Source organism: Cyprinus carpio, chromosome A5 (genome assembly GCF_018340385.1).
Source record: "Cyprinus carpio isolate SPL01 chromosome A5, ASM1834038v1, whole genome shotgun sequence".
In the NCBI taxonomy this organism is placed as follows: Eukaryota; Metazoa; Chordata; class Actinopteri; order Cypriniformes; family Cyprinidae; genus Cyprinus; species Cyprinus carpio.
In genome coordinates, this window is record NC_056576.1 from 3,909,485 (window position 1) to 3,932,646 (window position 23,162).

The 23,162-nt window shown below is 36.2% G+C and overlaps 1 protein-coding gene across 1 annotated transcript; it reads right to left on the reverse strand.

Annotated features, from left to right (window-relative positions):
• Positions 1-148: 148 nt before the first annotated feature.
• On the reverse strand, positions 149-22,310 carry LOC109078932 (cytosolic phospholipase A2 gamma-like). The gene is made up of 12 exons (XM_042757238.1): positions 22,298-22,310; positions 21,046-21,226; positions 20,763-20,964; positions 12,053-12,158; positions 11,831-11,971; positions 11,398-11,463; positions 11,256-11,306; positions 7,170-7,298; positions 6,521-6,598; positions 6,297-6,451; positions 977-1,142; positions 149-900 (listed from the first exon to the last, which is right to left on the reverse strand). Exons 1-12 carry the CDS (start codon positions 22,308-22,310, stop codon positions 752-754), a joined length of 1,437 nt encoding a protein of 478 aa, XP_042613172.1. The 3' UTR covers positions 149-751.
• Positions 22,311-23,162: the final 852 nt, after the last annotated feature.

Sequence of the window (23,162 nt, forward strand, 5' to 3'; positions counted from 1 at the left end):
CATTTGTAATTATTTTACAATAATGAGCATTTGTGCTGTTTGAAATCAAATGACCAGGACAAAACTTTATTTTCAGAGAGCAGTTTATTAATTCATTGACACACAAGCAATCATAGTTGTAATCACGTCTGTGGTATGGTTGATTTGATTATTAATGATCATCTATTTATTGCTTAATGAAAGTCAAGCATTAAGGAACAGACTGAAACGTACAGAGCGGTGTTTAACATAATAAACAGAAAAGAGTTGTGATTGGCCGATAAACCCCGCCTCTTATTTCTATGCAAGTTCTCCTTCCTCAAATCGGTTTGAATAAAAAAATTATAGTGTTAATGAGAAGCCTAATTAAAATGTAAGTTAACAATTCAGTTAGATGTATGTAATGTCACATTCAGGCTTGAAATGACTTGAAAACACCCCCCCCCCCACCACCCTTTTTGTTTTTAGAGAGAAATCAGCTTGGTGAAATAAAAGAATATGACACTTACTATGTTTACTGAGCTTTGATGACTGATGATCCAAAAATAAGTTTACTACTGAAAAGAACAGCTGAATAGCAGTTGACAAAAATGCATGGAATATGAAATATGAAAAAAAGGGTATGGAATTTAATGACACACACACACACACACACACACACACACACACACACACACACACACACACACACACACACACACACACACACACACACACACACACACACATTAAAACAAACAGTAAGGACTTATTATTCAACTCATTATTCATGTCACTTCATGACTGCTTGAATCTGCTCCAGCAGTTTCTCTCTGTTGTTTGAGATGTTTTTTCCAGCAACCTCCATAAGCTCAGTGATCATCTCAGCGCTGTAAGGACCTTGAAAGGTGCGATATTTGTTGCTCCAGGTCTCAATATCATCTGAGGAAAGAGTAAAACGTTAAATGAGAACATAGTTGATGATTCATTATTATTCAACAAGAGAATCTGAACTTGCCTCCACAGTTGACCACATTAAACAGAGGGATGTGAATCACGGTTGGAGCGTTTTTGCCTTTGAACACATAGAAGTCCTTTGGTTTCTCCACGTCTTCACTGGGAATGTTGACTTCAGGGAAAGGGATCTTTAGTTTTTTGCACATCTCAGCAGCTTCTCTCACTGTCTGCAGTGGTAAAGCATAGCAGAAACATTTCAGTTGAAATGTAAGTGGTTATTCACTGAAATCATAAGTCTGAGATGAATGGGAATGCTAGTGGATGTTCTCTCCAGGTATTATAGATACATATTGTTAAAATTAAATCATATGCACTTTTGTTTAAATGGTTTTCTTTCATTCTTTCTTTCTTTCTTTCTTTCTTTCTCAGTTTAAATTAAACACAGAATCTGTAATTATCTGTCAATGTTTTCAAGGTTAGTGTGACCTCTGGTGGTCATGATGAATGTCATGAGGAAAAAGCAGCACGATTATTCCTGGTGTTTTCTACTGAAGAAAGAAAGTCATATGGGTTTGAAACTACAAAATGGAGAGTAAATGATCATTTATAGGTGATCTATTCCTTTAACTTTTATTACAGTGAAGGAGTGGATGCCAAAAACTTGACTGGCTTTAAAAAAATAAAGAACCAGAGAGATACAAATTTCAAAATGTATGTGCCGATTTTTTTTAAATAATCCCAGAATTAAGTGATTATTTAATCTGATTCTTTGTACACAGAAGGTTTAAATAACAAAGAATGATATCATAAGATCTGTTCTAGTTCCTATATAATTGTTGAAAGTCCTGACAAAGCATATTGAACAGAATTCTGGGTTGGTCAAAAGACTGTAGGCACACAAATGGGCAGTAGCATTTTGGAAAAACTTAGAAGCTTATGTTTTGCTTTAAAAGATAAGATTGCTTTGACTGCAATGAAGCAGTTGATTTTAACTCATGCTGGCCCCCACCATGACTCTGGCTCAAGCAGTAAAATTAACAGAGACATTTCCATGAGTGGAAGATTTGTAATTTCTATATTTACTGATGTTTGGGCAAAAGAGTAATTTTACTGTTGGATTGCAAAAATATAGCCACTCAGCATAATTAATTAAAAAAAAAAAAAAAATTGATTTTTTGCATATGAGATGATAATGTTGTTAACAAGTAACATAAACGGGGGTTTCAAAGTAACTTTGAAGAAAGCATGCTAGCATGACCCGAAGTAACATATCTGGGTCAGATAACCCAAAGTCATGTCCAGAATTAAGTGAATGAATAAATACAAGTTGATGTAAAAGTAATGTCAAGGACTGCAAAAGAACTTTGAGAAACCTTTAAGTTGCAAAAAATAAAGTAAAAATACAAATATAAAGATGTTTATTTGAAAATGCATGTCATTTCTGACAAGTTTTAAACTGGGCTAGTGTAAAATGATAGTATGATGAAATTATGTTAAAAATGAGTGAAAATGCATTGCTACAAGTCCTGAATCCCTCAGTGTTCTCTCTCATTCAAAGTCAGCTAAAATGATGTTATCTGAGCCTGTGTTTTAAGTGATAAGCTATTTATAGTAAAGCACAGTGTTTCAGTCAAATCATGGACACTGAGATGTTAAAGGACATGATACAAGGAGTTCAGATTTGATAATGAATAACAATTTAGGAGCAATTGTTGAAGAGACATGAGGTCTTTAAATTCATAATACAGACCTTGAGCTATAGAGGTAATAATTTTCAATAGTTAAACAGTTGTATTGCTATTTGTTCTATGACCAGTAACTTATCTGTCTTATTTTTAGTCTCCACCATCATACAGGGCCTGATGGCTGCAGCTACAGAAGCAACCAAAAATTACACTGAATGGATGAGCGTGAAATATAAATTCACTGAGTAATATCAGCATGATAGTTTGGAGATATCCAGTTGATTTTAGTGATTAAATATTAGTTTGATTAACCTGTCTCAATGTTTTAACACTAGTAGGTGGTATCAATGGCTCTCATGGTACTTGAGTGCACCTTTCCTAAGCTGCAGGAAATACTGGATGCTGGAAGAAAATTGTCGAGGATGTTGCAACGGGAAAGAGCAGTTACCAGTGTGCATGAGGTTATTTCTCAGTGACGGGGAAGATCCTCTTATGGCCAATAGAGGACAACCTAAGCCAGGGGGGTCACAAGGGAATTAAGCATTTAAGGTAAAACAATTTTTAAGAAATGCTCCTAGCATTATGCATTTTAAACTAAGATTTAAGATATAGAAACTTTGACATTTTTAACCTATTTGAATGATTAAGGATTACATGTTGTAAAGAATTTGATATTATAGTCTAAGTTAACGTTTGGTGAAAACTGTCAAAAATAAATAAATAAATAAATAAATAATGATAATAATAATATTTTGCACAGTAAGAGAGAGAGAGACGGCTTGAGTGGAGGCAGGGATGATGCTCTGCTTCTCTTATCGGTAACCAAGAGTAACCAAAACAAAGCAATGATTTTAAGACTAAAACAACCCAGCTGATTATTCTCAAAATAAAAAACATTAATGAACAGAGACTAGATAAGAGACTAGGTACAAACTAGGTAAAACTTACAGAAAAATGTTAAGTTTAGAGCCTTCCAATTTAACACCAAAAGCAAACCTTTAATATGAGCTGTTAAATAATTATGTGTTAAGTATCTGCAGGCATGAGGATGACTACTGTATATTTTGGGGGAAAACTCTGTTTCTGTTTTGTGTAGATTGTGTCACTAACCTCCGGAATGAGTGTTTTATGATTACAGATATGTTCAGTGAAATGGCTTTACAGAAGTCGATAATTCTGAGTGAAACTAATGAAAAGACAATGCCGAACATGGGACGAGCTGTAAGTGGATTGGTTATTTGAATCACTCTCTGGATTAATATGTTTAAGAGTGTTTATCTGATTTGGATTTGTGAAATTAAAGATTGCCATCCATAATGAAAAAAAACCATGTCTAAATTCAACAGAGGGTCTAAAATTAAACGATTTAATGCTTTATTATTCGAATGGTAAAGGTAAATACTTTAGACTTAGAGGTTTGAATTAATTTAAATAGCACAGCAAAAATTAATGTTTAAACAACAAAATTGTAATAGGCTCTATAGAGCTGCTTATGAATCAAATTAATATTGTGAACACTGACAGGGCTTTTTGATAATGTATACCGTTTCAGAACAGATTTACAGAAACTGAGGATGTATCTTTAATAAATATTTGGCCGTTTAGAACTAAGCAATAGTATTGTTCATTTAGTAATAGGATTGGGAAATCGGTCTGCTCTTTTTCGGTTTATAACAATTTTGAGTAAATAAATATCACTGCCAAATGACAAACATGAATGAAGTGTTTTTAAGACATTGATCAGGTAGCTGACCTGGAAGCATTTCTAACTGAAAAAACAGTGAGAACTAAATTGACTTTATACGAGGTATTGAGGATTTGCTTCTGAATGTGTAGTTAATTTAGTCTGAGTACAGTAATATGATAATTGACAAGATTTGCATTAAAAAAGTAAATAATAAACAATAATAATAATAAGGCAATGAGTATGATTAACAGTAATGTCATGATATAAAAAATACATGCATGACAATAAGTGAACAAGTTAGTTGTATTTTTGAAGTTAAACACTTTGATACTTAAAATGTAATTTCGACCAAATGTTGTTAACATTGACAAGTTTATGTTTATGGTTCATGTATGTTTAAATAGCATGTGAACTGTGATGACTGCAAATGGATCTGTGGTGAAAGTAAAACTTAATAAAAAGGCTGGCGTATTAAGTAATAAACTAGGAACTGTTCTAGGTTTTCCCTCTCATTGCACCATTGATCGGAAATGATAGATTTTCATAAAATAGGGGTATCTTTACTGGGATTTAGGTTATAAGCAATGTCTGTATTTGATATCTGTGAGGTGACTGAGGGTCTGACATATGTCAGGAATGCAGTAACAGTGGTTATTCATTTAGCCCGGCTTCCAGAGAATAATATATATAAGTTTATTGTAATGAGTTTATTTTACAATATGACCAAATTAACCAAAATTCATCATAGTTGTATAAGACATGTAAAAAGAAAACAAATGAGGCAAATTTATTTCTAAAGGGTCATGAAAATGAATTATTTATGTGCATGCGGTTTTCTTTCATAATACTCTAAGGATTTGTTAAATCTGGTTAATGAATATGCAAATTTATTCTTAAGGCTGTTGGATAAATGTTTTGTTTTAGAGGGTAAGTGTGAAGTAGCTGTAGTAGAAAGAGAGGTATTTACAAAGGTATGTTGATGAAAGCATGTATGGATGGAGGACACTTTTCCAGGTAGAGGGACACACAGAATGATTCACTGGAAAAGACATAACTTTTTATGTGTAGAAAGACTAGTGCAAGTGCAGAAATAGTGGGATTAAGTAAGTAGATGAATGTATATGGGAAGTATTTTGTACAAAATAATGTGTTTATTACTAGAAATGTCAGACAGTACCAGAGATGTTAAGTATATGCACCTGCTTAAGTTGACAACAGCCTGGATTATTAGCATGCATCACGACTACACCTGACCTCATTTAGTAGACCAGACGTGGGATACTGGACCCCACAGTGGTCTAAAACACGGGACTGAAGGAGTGGATGCCGAGTTGCCATATCCTTCATATTGATATTAATTATATTATGAAATTATTTCTTGTTTGACTATTAATCAAGTTATGGCAAGAGTGAAATGTGTAACCTTATTAAAGAATCCTGCTTTATGCTGTACTTCTACTCTCTAAGATGATGACTTCATTCTAGCAAGGGCTAGGCGGCCTTGAAGTTCTGATAAGTTTTCTATGTATGAGTGTTAGTATCTGTCTGTACATGGAGAAGCTCAGACAGTCCCAGGACAAACATTCAACTGCCAATGTCCAGCGTATCAGATATACGACTTTGAAGAGACGTATTGCGTATGACCTCGGATAACTTGTCACTAAAATAGCTGTCAGAAGATATGTTTGAATCGTTTACATCCATATGTGGAAACTGTCTAAGTTTATCTAGGTTTTAGAAACAATCAGAATTTTGCACATTGATGCAAATAGTATCCTCTGTCAGGTTATAATTGTTGTTGATTTTGAGTTGTACGCAGAGCGGCCTACGAACTCCATTGAGAGTCATGAAGCTGACTTCTGCTGATGAAACTGCAAACCATGTTCTTCAGGAAATTTTTCTTTAATTGAATGCATCTCTGACTCCTGGTCTTCATTCATCATATCTGGTCCTTGGGTTTTAACTGTACATTCCCCTACAATTGTTTGTGTTATATGTGTGTATAATACCATGAAAGGATCGCCTTCACTGAAATCCAGGGAAATGATGAGATCAATGTTTCTTTCTTTTCTCAGCACTGAGAAGTAGGGTGAGTTCAGCAGCAGTCCGGCATCTTCATAGTCTCTCGTCTCACTTTTCAGAAGAGTAGAAGGCACTCTTTTATCTGGAAGAATTACAACATGAAATCAGTATATTTGTCACATTGAATTACAAATTTACAACCTGTTCTCACTGTTCATGTTTTGGAGAAAGTCATATTTCCTGCCCCAGATCCATTGAACCATGCATTTACAAATTCTGATCGAAACATCTGTAAAACAAATGCACAGTGGTTCTTAAATTTAGCAAATGACGTTGTTGTTGTTTTTTTCATTCTGTATATTGTTTTTCAGGTTTTTTGGAGATTATTTTATTTATTTTTTTGACTTTTGTTATTAAGTTTTTTTGTTGAATTTGTTTGTTTTTTTTTCATTAAAGTAATTCTCTTTTCAGTTATTAATCTGGTTAGGAAATAAAAAAAGACACACATAGTACAAATAAAATAGATTGTACAGACAATTCAACCTACCGAAAGGCCAGAAACTGAACCAACTCCTCAAATTATTACACACATCTTCAGTGTATTGCTTCATATGCAGTTTTGCAGCTTGCTTATCAGCGAGATTCAGTTTTTCTGTAGTAAAAATCAGCTGACGTTTGCCTCCATCAAGCTCTGCAAAAATGGAAACTTGTACATTATTGAGTTCTAGTTATCAGACAACATATACTTCTAGTTATTAATGTTAAATAACTTTTTTGATTTCGTCTATTCAGAAACTGATAACTAGACTCTTAAATGAACTAAACTACTCTACTCTATATGAATTGTAACACACTCTTACCGTTCAGTGTTTTTCTGATGGATTGATCAAGATCTGAAGGATCTTTGCCATTCAAAACAGTGAGATTCATGTCCACAAGATCCATGAGCACCTGGTAACCCTTTTTTGCAGGTGCGGCTTTTTGGTATTCTGAAGAAAACACACATTCAACACACTGCAGAATGTCTTGAATGTAAGTGATTTAGATCCCCAAATTCACCATGTTTAGATATCAGAAGTTTCCCACAAGCAAACATACACATTTAAGATGCTTTGATTTGAAGCTAAACTGAATTTGATGGCATTCTCATGATCTATTAGATAACACTTTACAATAAGGTGCATTAGCAATATGTTACAGTATTTATTAAGTTAACAATGTTAGTAAAAATACAACAGTTCATTGTTAGCTTATGTTAGCTCAGATCCATTGAATAATATTAACAGATACAACTTTTGATTTTAATAATGTATTAGTAAATGTTGAAATTAACAAGATCTAAGATTATTAAATGCTTTAAAAGTATTTTTCATTGGAAAATGGAACTTTATTGTAAAATGTTCCTACAGTATATATTTATAACTAGCAACTGATATGGAATTAATTATGGGACACTAACAGTCTTTAAAATCAGATTACCGATTATCATCATTATAGCTCATCTTTTATCATCTTTTCATCTTTCAAAAGCATCGTAATTTAAGTAGCACTTGAAAATCATCGTAGACCTACGAGTGCTCTGGAGTAATCGTAAAACCCTAAGTGCATCGTAAGAAGACAGATTTATGCGGTCACCTGCAGGACATTCGGAAGATTACAACTTTCATTTTATTCCAGTGCAATGTGATAATAATATAGGCTAAGGATTCGATTGCACTTTATTGTACACTTTATAACTTGTATTTTTTTTTTTTTTTTTTTAATGAATTTATAAAGGAAATAATTAAAAAAAGGCAGAAAAAAAAGTAATGTAGGAAATATGCTTCAAAGATTGGGGGGGGGGGAAATCTTCAGTGACGTTGTCTATGTGTCTGTGTACATACAGTCATGGCCAAAAATATCGGCACCCTTGGTAAATATGATCAAAGAAGGCTGTGAAAATTCATCTGCATTGTTAATCCTTTTGATCTTTTATTTTAAAATGTATCCTTTCATTGGATAATAAGAATTTAAAATGGGGGGAAATATCTTTATGAAATAAAGGTTTTTCTCAAATACTTGTTGGACAATTATTGGCACCCCTAGAAATTCTTATGAGTAAAATATCTCTGAAGTATATTCCCATTCATATTCACAATTTTGAGCACTCCAGTGTGATTATAAACATGAAATTATCCAGCTCTGGCTTCCTGTTTCACAGAAATATAAGGAGGAGGGAAAACAAAGCCCAAATTCCCTTAATCACCCATCAAAATGAGAAAAAAAACAAAGAATATATTTCTGATGTGCAGCAAAAGATAATTGAGCTCCACAAATTAGTGAAGTGGCTTTAAGAAAAGAGATAGAGCAGTGAAAATTCTCATTTCCATCATCAGGGCAATAATTAAGAATTTCCAATCAACAGAAAATGTTACAAAACTGCCTGGAAGAGGACGTGTGTCTCTATCATCCTCATGCATGGTGAGAAGGAGAGTTTGAGTGTCCAAAGACTCTACAAGGATCACAGCTGGAGAATTGCAGAAAATAGTTGAGTCTCGGGGTCAGAAAACCTTAAAAAATTTTTTTTCAAATAGAACCTACATCAACACATGTTGTTTGGGAGGGTTACAAGAAAAATTCTCCTAGCTCATCCAAAAACAAACTAAAGCATATTCAGTTATCAGCCATGACTTGAACTTCAAATATGACTGGCTTCTATGGTCAGATAAAACTAAAAAATGAGCTTTTTAGCAGCAAACACTCAAGATTATTGTATTTTTGATGTATTGGGCCTATATTTCTGCTGGAGGTCCTGGACATCTAGATACAGTACATGGCATCATGGATTCTATCAAATACCAACAGATAAAAAATCAGTAAGCGACTGACTCTGTTAGAAATCTTATAATGGGCCATAACTGGATCTTCCAACCGTACAATAATCCAAACACAAACCTCAAAAACAACAGAATAATGGGTCACTGAGCACAAAACCAAGCTTCTGCTATAGCCATTCTAGTCCTATAGAAAATGAGTGTGGCGAACTGAAGAGGAGAAGCTGGTGGTCTAAAGGGTCTGGAGTGATTCTGGATGAAGGAGTGGTCTCTGATCTCTTGTCAGGTGTTCTCTAACATCATCAGGCATTATAGGAGAAAATTTAGAGCTGTTAAACTGGCAAATGGAGGTTTCAAAAAGTATTGAATAAAAGGGTGCTATTAATTGTGGCCAATGTGTATTAGAGAAAAAGCTTTATTTCATAATGATATTTCCCCCATTTTAAATTCTTATTATCCAGTGAAAGGATACATTTTTGTGATTTTTTTTAAATAAAAGATCAAAAGGATTAACAATGCAGATGAATTTTCACAGCCTTCTTTGATCATATTTAAGGGTGCCGATATTTTTGGCCATGACTGTATGTGTGTACATATGTGTGTGTGTGTGTGTGTGTGTGTGTATATATATATATATATATATATTATAACATTTCAGAGCACTTGAAGATAGCGACTCCTAGCACTTAAAGCACAGCTACGTGCGATTACTTTATACGTGAAACAATTAACAAATAAAATACGCTCTTAAGCGCTATCAAATATATAAATATAATTGTAGTACAAGATCGTTTTTTTGAAATTTCCAGACAGAACAACTTGGATATATAATAGGCTACAATATATTTATATTATAGTGTTGTCAACGACAGACACAGCCTTGGTTATGGGAAGTAGGCTAGTATATTACCATAATATAATATAATATAATATTCGAGTTGTTTGGAACGCAGCATTAGGTTAACATTTCAATAAACTGGTTTGTGATTATTATGGTAGATTTTATTGGGTAGCTTTTTGCGATTACTTTATGTGCATTTTTGGGAAACGCACGTGAAACAATAACAAACGTTTTCGTAAAATGACTCGTAGAAAACGCTCTTAAGCGCTAAGATCAATCGTTATCAGGAAATCCTGCCCTGGGTTCGCTATCTGTTTGTCAAGTGCTAAAATATTACTAGAATGGCTCGTAATTGTAGTACAAGATCGTTTATTGAAATGTTAACCTAATGCTGCGTTCCAGACAGACAACTTGGATATAACAGAAAAAAACCAAAAAACAAATAACTAGGCTAAAAGGGAATTGGCATTCATATTATATAATAGTCCGGCGGCCGCACGCGCTTATATTATATTATCCTATTATGGACGGCCCGGCATCCTACGGCCGTGTAGACGTGGTGCGGTTCTAATTATACGTTCTAGTGTATAATATTATACTTTACATAATACGCGTTGGGCTTTTAAACAGCGGCGGTGATGAGGCTAATCCTTAGGTGTTCACACGCCGCCAGCCCTGACTCGTCCAGCGCCCTCCTTTCCGGGTCCAATATCGGGAGCCACGGCTAGGACGGGGTGCCGGTTTTCGTGCACTGACTCGTCAGCAAGTCATTGACAGATCTTTTTATCTCCCAGTCTTTGAAGCATATTTCCTACATCTTTTATTCATTTTTTTTTTTTGTTCAGACATTTCATTTAGATGTGTATTTCTATTTCTTCTGCTCTTTTCCATTATTTCATTTATAAATTAATAAAAAAAAAGAAAGAAAACGAGTCATAAAGTGTACAATAAAGCACAATCAAATCCTTAGATTATAATCACATTGCACTTGAATAAAGTTAAAGGTGCAATCTTCCGATTGTCCTGCAGGTGACCGCATAAATCTGTCTTCTTACGATGCACTTAGGGCTTTAAGATTACTCCAGAGCACTCGTAGATCTACGATGATTTTCAAGTGCTACTTAAGTTACGATGCTTTTGGGAAACAGACCTTAATATAAAGATCAGTCATAAGATCGTTTTTACCAATTTCTTAGGCTTACGAAGCTTTTGGGAAATGCAGCCCTGATCAGTAGACCCAAAAGATAAAATGTATTCATAAATAAATCCAGCAATGCAAAGAAATGCTTTACCTTCCCTCATTTCCTCAAACATCCCCAAATGTGATAAATGTTCCAAGAAATCTGGGGAGAAAGTTAAATATAATCAGGGTTCACATGATAATGAAATGACTGACTACTTCAGGCAGAAGTGAATCTTAAAATGCCGCTTCACCGTTTATTTTTTGCCAGAGGAATTTCTTAATCTCGTCTTCATCAGCTACAGCACTGCCACAAAGAGCTGCAGAAAATACATTTATGTTTAAAAGTGTTTAGAATGAATTAAACAAAAACATAATTTAAAAAAAAAAATGCAATATATATGTTTAATGCAGGGGTCTTCAAACTCGGTCCTGGAGGGCAGTGTCTTGCAGAGTTTAGCTTCATAATTAAACACACCTAAACCAGCTAATCAAGATCTTAGGCATTCTAGAAACTTCCCAGCAGGTGTGTTGAGCCAACATGGAGTTAAACTGTGCAGGACACTGGCCCTCCAGGACCAAGTTTGGACTCCCCGTTGTAATACTTCAACTTGTCATTTCTTCAGAATATATATATATATTTTTTTACTGTATTGTATTTCATGTATAGCTCTCAGAGTTTGTTACCTTGCAGGTACAGCATGTCTGTTTCAGGCTGAGGTTTTTTCTTTGAGCCATTTTCAAACTGGCTCCCGAAGCTGGATGTTTTCACAAACGCTCCAGTGAGAGAATAACCAGCTTCATGTGGACTGATCTCAAACCAGGCATCTGCAGACAGAAAACACCTCCATATAACAGCTGACACAAGCATATTACCTGACTTTAATTTTTTCAGACACCAACACAGACCTTTCTCCTCCTTGCTCTGTTTGCATTGCTTGTCAATCACTGTGTAGATTGGAAACAAGTCTTCACTGTGCTGGTTCTGCTTCTCTGTGAGTGTGTGTTCGTCAATCTGAAGAGAATGTATATATATATATATATATATATATATATATCTATAACATCTTAGAGAAACATATAGAATGGAGTCCATAAGTACGTTGCCCCTAAGGTGACGTTTGGTTCACTTAGTTTTGTCGTTGCCACAATGTAATAACTCGTGGGAACGTGATAATATGTCATGGCCATGAGATCATTTTGTCGAGGTAATGACATCCTTATGTTGTGGTCTCAAGATGCTATGTTGAGGGAATGACATATATTTCTCGTGGCCACGACTACTTATGTTGAGAAAACTACATATTTTTTCTCGTGGCCACTAGCTTAATGTGTAAACAAGCCTGTGTGACCATAGTGTTGTGGAGATTATATTTTTTCATTAATATTTTATTTTGAATTAAGAAATCATTATATTATTTATTATATAAATTCCATTAGATCCATTGAATAATATTAACAGATACAACTTTTGATTTTAATAATGTATTAGTAAATGTTGAAATTAACAAGATCTAAGATTATTAAATGCTTTAAAAGTATTTTTCATTGGAAAATGGAACTTTATTGTAAAATGTTCCTACAGTATATATTTATAACTAGCAACTGATATGGAATTAATTATGGGACACTAACAGTCTTTAAAATCAGATTACCGATTATCATCATTATAGCTCATCTTTTATCATCTTTTCATCTTTCAAAAGCATCGTAATTTAAGTAGCACTTGAAAATCATAACGGACCTACGATTATTCTGGAGTAATCGTAAAACCCTAAGTGCATCGTAAGAAGACAGATTTATGAGGTCACCTGCAGGACATTCGGAAGATTACAACTTTCATTTTATTCCAGTGCAATGTGATAATAATAGTTATATAATAAAATATTTGAATTAAGAAATCATTATATTATTTATTATATAAATTATTTCATTATTAAATTATAGGCTGACTATATTATGTGCGATTGTCAGCATTCAAATGAAGTTTATCATGAATAAATGTTATACTGTACATAAAATGCATGATATAAAATAGGCCTACAAGAAAATATTTTTATCCAACCAAGAGTCTTGAAAGTCCATTAACTGATCATCATAACACGTTCATTTATCTGACAAATATGCCAATAAAGTTTTGACTTTATGATTGTATTTATGCCCATGTGTGATGATAAGTGAGCGTGTTGTGTTTTCATTTACAAATGAAACTACATGAATGATTAATTCCTAAACAAAGCATTTATAATTATGGTCTATTAATTAGCTGAATTAAAATTAAATATATGTTCAATTTAAAATGCATTCCAGCAAAAAATCCATTAAGCATAATCAAAGCTTGATTTGCATGTCGAGCATTTAGGCTATTATTTACAAAAGTATTCAGAACTTTAAGTAAAGTGATTGAAATGAAGGGAAAAATTTATATAAATGAATATAAAAATATAACCAATACACTGTTAAAAATCGCTGTAGAAAATGGCCAAATTTTGACATTAACATGCTGTTTTCCATTAAAACAGTGCATTCTGGGTAATATTTGTAATTTTCGAGAGAGTAGCCTGCTGCCATATATTGTTAATTAACAGCGTTCAAAGTCGACACTCAGAGGCTGTGTTTCAAATCACACGCTACACCCTCATTCACTTTTCCCTACATGAGTTTACTAATATATTCCACCTGACAGAGAGAATGAACACTAATGAGTGAATTCAGACACTGATGAAGCTGCTGTTAACGAGCAGAATCACTGAAGAACAGAGAAACAAGACACACACAGGAACTACAACTGACTTCAGCCACAGCCGTCGATGAAGTCAACTGAAGATTTAAACAATCAACAAACAGCTTTACCAGTTTCACTCATTACTAACCAGACTGACTTTATTTCTGTCAGACATCTACAGAAGATCTTATTGAGAGTTACAGCGATTTAGATGATGATCTTTTATTGTTTGGTTTGACGTTACCATTGTGGAGATCAGTATTTGCTTTAGTTGTGCTCCTGACCCTTGACTTTTGAACATTAGTTTTAGTTTGAATGCTATAATTGTATCTTTAAGGTACATCTGTTATAACAAAATTTTTGTGGTTGGTCAGGTGATACTGATTGTTCCTAATAGCTATAACTGAATAGGCTAACTTAAAGTGTTGCTGGATTCATTTGGAGCGTATTTATTTGAGACGATTGTGTACGCTTCTCTTGTGAGTTACAGTTGAAAACTGATCGGTGAGCTGGCAACCAGAACATAAAGTATTAAAAAACAGTTTGGGTTTAAAACATTTTAACTACCGTGTCTTTAACACTCAAATAGAGACATCAACAATCAGCATATGAATCACAAAAATGGTGACAATCAAACGCTTCATGATGCAATGCATGCTGGGTACCATCAAAGGACAAAACTCATCCGTGACTCCCAGCATGCATTGCAGCAGGAATAAATTATGCCGCTGAATTGTCCACTTATTTCCTTGAATTCTTACAATGTGCTTGTTTTTGTTTTGTCTTGAGTTTTAGTAGCATGTTTTGTGATGTTCAGAACTGGTGAGTTTTTTTTTTTTTTTTTTTTTTTTTTTTTTTTATTTAATGAATGAGGTCTTTCATAACTAATGGCTCAGCAGTGCTTGTTCTTTTGCTCTAATATCAATATTCAGTAAGAGAAGAGACACTAGATAAAATCAGTGAATCTGAAATAAGAGGATGATTGTCCTTATTAGTCTATAAACAATACCAGATTTTTTTTTTCTTTCTTCCTTTGGCTCTTTTTTGCTATAACAAACAAGTTTCAAAAATATGGAGCATTTGGACCAATCAGACACACAACTATTTGTTATATTTAACAAATAATATCTAATGCCCCCTCATCTAACCAAAGGGTCTATGCAGCCTTCCCCCAAAATGCAGCTATCACCACAAAAAAAAAAAAAAAAAAGGCAGAACAGGCCTCTGGTTCCATAGCAACCAAAGGCACACTATCTGATAAAACTAGGTTTATTGCTCCCATGAATGTCTTAAGCAACTCTTAACTCAAATCTCTCAAAAACAGATACATAATGCACATAAAAATGGACTCTTCTGAAATTAATTGATAGAAAAATCTTTCTTTGAATGAACACACATATACTTTAGGGCACTGTGCATGCTTATACTGTTCTTGTATATTGTCTTTTGTGTATTGTATATGTTTTATTCATGCTTATGATGGATCTCTAGTTAATATAACCTCTTCTATATGATCTTTCGTATCTATGAGTTCATATGAAGCGGCACACGCTCCAACGCAGGTCACCTTTCGACGGAACTTACGCTCACTCTCTCCATCTCGCCTATCCTCTGTGGTTTCATCCTTACTTCCTTCACTCTTGCAGTTTTCAGCTCTGGACACGAACAGTGCTACTGACACTGTTTGCTCCACTCTAACCTCTTGCTTGGACAACTTTTGCCCACTGCACGCACCAGCACGCACCACCCCATCTGCCCCCTGGCTGTCCGATGTTCTCCGTGAACGTCACTCTAAACTCAGGGCTGCAGAAAGGAAATGGCATAAATCAAGAAGCTCCACCGACCTCAGTGTGTATCAGTCTCTCCTCTCTTCCTTCTCTGCAAACGTCTTCACTGCTAAAACATCATACTACCACGACAAAATTAACAACTGTTGTGACGCTCGGACACTCTTCAAAACCTTCTCTTCTCTTCTTAATCCGCCTCCACCTCCTCCTCCATCGACTCTTACAGCTGACGACTTTGCAGTTTTCTTCACAAATAAGACAAGAACCATTATTGACCAATTCTCCACACCGCAGACTGAGGATAACTTCACTACGACTAATGCACACTCTCTCTCCTCCTTCTCGCCACTCTCAGAGACGGACGTTTCCAAACTTATCCTGTCCAGTCATCCTACTACTTGCCCAATGGATCCGATCCCCACTCACCTCCTTCAAGCAATTTCTTCTTCAGTCATACCTTCACTTACTCACATTATCAACTCCTCTCTTCATTCTGGAACATTTCCCTCAGCATTTAAGCAGGCTCGGGTAAGCCCACTGCTGAAGAAACCATCTCTAAATCCAGCACTTCTAGAAAACTACAGACCGGTATCCCTTCTTTCCATTCATTGCAAAGACACTCGAACGAGCTGTGTTCAACCAGCTCTCTATGTTTCTTGTACAGAACAACCTCCTGGACAGCAACCAATCTGGCTTCAAAATCGGCCACTCAACTGAGACTGCCCTGCTCTCGGTTACTGAAGCCCTGCGACTGGCAAGAGAAGTTTCAAAATCCTCAGTACTCATTTTGCTGGACCTGTCTGCTGCTTTTGACACCGTTAATCACCAGATTCTCCTGTCCACCCTCAGAAAGATGGGAATCTCTGGTACCCGCACTCCAGTGGCTTAACGCCTACCTTTCTGATAGATCCTTCATGGTGTCTTGGAGGGGTGAAGTTTCTAAGTCACAAACAACTTGCTACTGGGGTTCCTCAAGGCTCAGTACTTGGACCACTTCTCTTCTCCATCTACATGACGTCATTAGGATCTGTCATTCAGAAGCATGGCTTTTCCTATCACTGCTACTCTGATGACACTCAACTCTACTTCTCATTCCAACCAGATGACCCGACGGTAGTTGCTCGCATTTCAGCCTGTCTGAGTGACATTTCTAGCTGGATGAATGACCATCACCTTCAGCTCAACCTTACTAAGACTGAACTGCTGGTTCCAGCTAACTCATCGTTTCATCACAACTTCTCTATACAGCTGGGTTCGTCAACCATAACTCCTTCCAGGACAGCCAGAAACCTAGGAGTTGTGATGGATCATCAGTTAAGCTTCACATACCATATTGCTCCAACGACCCGGTCCTGCAGATTTGCCTTATACAACATTAGGAAGATTAGACCCTTCCTGTCAGAGCAAGCCACCCAACTTCTTGTCCAAGCTCTTGTTCTCTCCAGACTGGACTATTGCAATGCTCTCCTGGGCGGGCCTTCCTGCATGTACTATCAAGCCTCTACAACTGATCCAGAATGCAGCAGCGAGGGTTGTCTTCGATGAGCCAAAAACAGCTCATGTTACTCCTCTCCTCATCAGGTTACACTGTGTTCTGAAGATGAACGGAGCTTTTTTCGGTTTGGTGATGCTTGCCTACAAGATGACCACTGGCACGGCGCCATCATACCTAAACTCATTAGTTCAGTCTTATGCGCCCTCCAGAAGTTTGCGCTCTGCAAGTGAACGACGCCTTGTGGTGCCATCCCAAAGAGGTTCAAAATCACTCTCACTGACTTTTTCCTGGACTGTGCCCAGCTGGTGGAATGACCTCCCGATCTCAATTCGAACAGCTGAGTATTTACTCATTTTCAAAAAACATGTAAAGACTCATCTTTTTCAACTGCACTTAACCAACTAATACTAGTACTTACCTTTTCTTTTTCTTGTCTATCATATTCAAAAAAAAAAAAAAAAAAACCCTGGCTACGTGTTTCTGTACTAGACTAACTGAGACTTGTCATAGCACTTGTATACCGATGTTGTTCTCTCGTTGATCTGATTGTTTCTACTGTTCTCATTTGTAAGTCGCTTTGGATAAAAGCGTCTTCTAAATGATTAAATGTAAATGTAAATGTATATTTCCATGATCTAAATGAGATTGTATATTATATGTTGACGCCTATGCAACACTTTAGTTTTATAAGAATCTTAAAGATTCTTCTCTTGAACCACCAGGTCTAATTTCATATGCAAGACAACATACTAGAGACAAAAGAGTTGTTAAACTTCCCTCCAAAAGGTACCATTCCTCATTGGCTCACTCAAATCCTGAGGGTGTGATATCGTCACCCTATATAGATCACTGATCACCAAATCAGGGGGGTTCTTTTAGATTTAGGAATTCCAGGAGAAGATGCTGAGCTAAGAGCCTTGAAAACCATGCTAAGCCTGTGCCATGCCTTTGGCCTTGAATAATCCATTCATCAAGATCCTCTGATTCGAACTGGTCTCATCAACTCACTTCAGCAGAGACCAACTGGAGCCCCAAAGTGCATCAGGACTCTTTTTCAAACAGGCGAGACGTGCAAGTATCAAACTTAGTCTTATTCATTCATACATCAAGTATCATATGCACCTTTTACAAAGGTGTGTTTGAACTAAGAAACTGATGTTTCCTTCAGGCTGTAGATCCGCTGCATAACAAATTGTATGATAGCTTAATAATTTTATTTTTCTTCTCTTTACTGCTTAAGTTTTCACTCTTTTTCTTATGCCCACTGTATGCGTGCGTGTGTGTATGTGTATGTTAGACTAGTTGAAATGTTAATGTAGTTAATAAAGTCTTACTTGTATTACATTTGAGGTTGTTCATTGTTTGCTCATAACTGAAGTCCCTAATCATGCCGATTTTAGCTACATGCTCTGAGTAGTATTGTGCAGTAAGAAAGTTATTTTCCTTAACCAGGAAATTAATGTTCTTAGAATTGACAAACAGTTGACACTGAGAGGTCACGTAAATACTTACAGCGGATCTAAATATTTATAATTAATCATAACTAGTAATGATTGATTATTCATATTTCCCCTTTGAGTTGATTCACTAAAAATACATTGTTACAACAGGCCAAAAAACAAACAAACAAACAAGCAAACAAAAACATTGATGTTAAAAAGTCATGGTTCAAGAGCCCAACTAATGTAAACACGGATCTCTATCATGTTAGTGAAACAACAACATTAAACCTCTGTAACTCTCAATAAGACCTTCTGTAGACATCTGACAGAAACAAAGTCACCCTGGTTAGTAATGTGAAGCTGGTGAAGCTGTTTTAGGAGTTGTTTAATCAGATCTTTAGAGATTCAATGTATTATTTTATTTCAGTTGATTCATCTAAGGCTGTGGCTGAAGTCAGTTGTAATTCTTGTGTTTCTCTTTTGTTCTGTGATTCTGCTTGTCATCAGCAGCTGTTAATCTCTAATGCTCAATCATCACTTAATTAATTACAGAATTATCTCATTAACTTTACTGATTCAGTGTTACTCTAACACTCTGTAGTGTGCACACATTATAAGTGTTCATTTAAAACTGATGATTTTGCTGTGGGGTTTAAAGTGTTAAAGATGTAAGATGAAGAAAAAACTGCTTGAAACGTATTTTAACAGTAATAAACTGTAATTAATTTACGGCAACAATCTGTAGAAAAAGTTTTTTGCTGGCAGCACGGTTGCCAGTAAATAACTGTTTTTCTACAGTTCGTTGCCATTAAGTTAAGGAAAAAAAAACAGCAATATACTGTAAAACATACTAGTCAGATTTACCAAATGAAAAAAAAAAAAGTTAAATTTGACTGAAATATTTGTGAACATCCATAGAAAAAAGTTTTGCAAAGTCATACACTGATAAGGAGAGTAAATACTGAACTCAACTGTATTAATGTGTTTTTGCACAAGAGAGATTTGTTAGTTTAATGTAGTTTTGTGGTTCACCATTGTGCTGAAGAGTAGAGCCTGTGCTTCATTAAATGATAAGCCACAAACACTGATGTTCTGCTGGTTTATTTAAATACAGTAAATGTGGCATCGCATGATACAGTGATGATCTCTGTGTTAAGTACTTCAGCACATACATGTGTGCTATAGATGACAATGAACTGCTACAGCTGAAATTCTATGGTTAATATAATAATTTAATAATGAAATAATTTCTATAATAAATAATATAATAATTTCTTAATTAAAAATAGAATATTATTGAATACATCTCTGATAATCAAGGTTGCTATGGTCACGCAGGCTTGTTTAAACATTAAACTAGTGGCCAGGAGAAAAATATGTAGTTTCCTCAACATAAGTAGTCGTGGCCTCGAGAAATGGATGTCATTCCCTCAACATAGCATCTTGAGGCCAGGACATAAGGATGTCATTACCTCGACAAAATGATCTTGTGGCCACAACATAATATCACGTTCCCACAAGTTAATATGAAGTTCCAACAAATTAATATCTCATGGCCACGACATATTAGCACATTCCCACAAGTTATTATGTCGTGGCCACAACAAAACTAAGTGAACCGAATATGTCACCTTAGGGGCACCGTACATAAGTGAAGTGACGTGAAGTGAGATACAGCCAAGTATGGTGACCCATACTCGGAATTCGTGCTCTGCTTTTAACCCATCCAAAGTGCACACACACAGCAGTGAACACACACATACCGTGAACACACACCCGGAGCAGTGGGCAGCCATTGATGCTGCAGCGCCCGGGGAGCAGTTGGGGGCTTGGTGCCTTGCTCAAGGGCACCTCAGGAGAGAGCGCTGTATATTCAATCCCGAATATAATTCCACCTACAATTCTCAAACTCACAACCCTTGGATTGCAAGTCCAACACTCTAACCATTAGGCCACGACTTCCCCCATAAGCACCTGAAACTCTGTTTTTTACAGCGAGTAAATTTTTTTAAAGAATCACCAATTCATTATCAGCTATGCTTGAGTTCACTTCAGTTAAATTCTGATTAGTCTTTAAAATTTCAGATTTTCAATGTCTCAGACTTCAGATCCCTCTGCATGTATGTTTCCTACAGCAGTGGACAGTGAATAGTTATGAATAGTTACAGACCTCTTTCACATATTCTGTGACGACCATCACTGCCCAGACGTCAGTCAGGCTGAAGTGGTCTTTCTCATAGTAATATTTCTTCAGTTTGGCCAATGCGTTTCCCCAGCTGACTCCTGGACCGCTGAGTCTCTTGATGATTTTGTCTTTCACAGTCTCTAGTTTGGTGGACCAGTCTGGTTCTTGGTATAAGGAGGCCATGCACTTCAGAGAAGAACATACTGCTCTCATTTTTGACATTCAACCCAATTCATTCTCTGTGTTTGTTGTTTCTCAGGGTTCGTACCAGGTGGATCCAGAGACTCCGCTCAGATAAAGGACACAGTCCAGAAGACCCGCTTTATCAAGCTGAACCAGGGATCCCAGCAAACCCACCATGGCTCTTTGTCCTCCTCCAGAACCCAGTAATGCAATGTGTGGCACCGCATCCTGAAACACACACAGTTTGGCTTGGGAAACATTTGATGCTCGTCAGCAACAACACCATTTGTTTGTCATTTCAAGAAAGAACAGACAGGTAGATATTAGCGGTTTAACGGTACATAAACATGATGGCTTAGTATCAAAGTCATAGTTGGTACAGCAGGGGAAAAAAACTGTAAAATTGTTTTTTTTTTTTTTTCATTAAACAGTGGTTTACTTAACAAAATAGTGTTCTGTCTTTAAATAAATTCAATTATAATTATTTTTTTCTGAAATCTACCTCAGCTAATCCTGTAAAGTATGGAGCCCAATTACTTGCCCCTTTCAATAAGTTACAAGTAACAACAGAGTCCAAACTATTAAATTCAACTATTCATTTATTTTTATATATAATAATAAAGACTCAAATAAAAAATAAAATAAAAAGTATGCAAACGTAAATGTACACAATGTAAATTGGGTCCTGCCCTCTGGACCCAATCCCCTCACACCTTCTTCAAGCAATCTCTCCTACACTCTTACCAGCACTCAAACACATCATCAACACATCTCTCTTCACAGGCACCTTCCCCACTGCATTCAAGCAGGCTCGGGTAACCCCACTTTGCTCAAAAAACCTACATTAAACATTTCACTTACAGATAGCTACAGACCTGTCTATCTCCTTCCGTTCATAGTGAAAACCCTCAAACAAGTTTTTTTTTTTTTTTTTTTTTTTAACCAGGTATCGTTTCTTTCACAGAACAACAAAACTGGACGCTAACCAGTCAGGTTTCAGGAGTGGTCATTCAACTGAGACTGCACTACTGTCAGTCACTGAAGCCCTGTGGATTGCAAAAGCTGATTCCAAATCATCAGTCCTTGTTTCGCTGGATCTATCTGCTGCTTTTGACACTGTCAATCATCAGATCCTCCTGTCTGCCCTCTCATCACTGGGCATCACAGGGATTCCGCTTCGCTGGTTTGAATCCTGTATCACTGGTAGGTCTTTCAGGGTGGCTTGGGGAGGGGAGGTATCCAAAGCACATCAACTTGTCACTGGGGTTCCTCAGGGATTAGTTCTTGGACCCCTCCTCTTCTCCATATACACTCAGTCCCATCCTGCAGGCATATACCTTCTCCTACCATTGCTATGCTGATGACACACAGCTCTATCTCTCATTTCAACCAGATGATCCAACGGTAGCTGCACGTATCTCAGGCTGCCTGGTGGACATCTCGGCATGGATGAAAGAATATCACCTACAGCTCAACCTGGCAAAGACTAATCTTCTTGTCTTCCCTGCCACTCAAACTCTACTGCATGATTTCACCATCTAGCTAGGTACAATTACCCCATCAACTTTGGTCAGAAATCTTGGTGTAATCTTTTATGAACAGCTGACCTTCAACGACCAGATTGCAAAGACTGCTTGATCTTGCCGGTTTGCATTGCACAACATCAGAAAGATGTCAATGTCAATGTCAATTTTATTTATATAGCACTATTAAACACAACCATGGATTGACCAATTTGCTGAACAACAACAATAAAAACATTTCAATAAGACAATAAAAAATAATACTATAAAACTGTACAGTAGAAAATTCTCAGTTTCAAAATGCCAAATCAAAAAGGTAAGTTTTCAACAAATAGTGAAGGTGCAGATCTAATACAGAGGGGCAGAGCATTCCACAATCTGGGGGCAACAACTGAGAAAGCGAGGTCACCCCTGCATTTAAGCTTTGACTTTGGTATGCATAATAATCTCTGGTTGGATGACCGGAGAGACAAGAGGGGCTGGTGTTCAGTCAATAAGTCAGAAAGATAGGTAGGAGCCAGACCGTTTAATGATTTAAACACTAAAAGAAGAATTTTAAAATTAACTCCATAGCGCATGGGTAGCCAGTGTAGAGAACGTAAAACCAGTGTAATATGCTCCCGTTTTTTGGAGCACGTTAAAATCCTAGCAGCTGCATTTTGAACTATCTGCAAGCGAG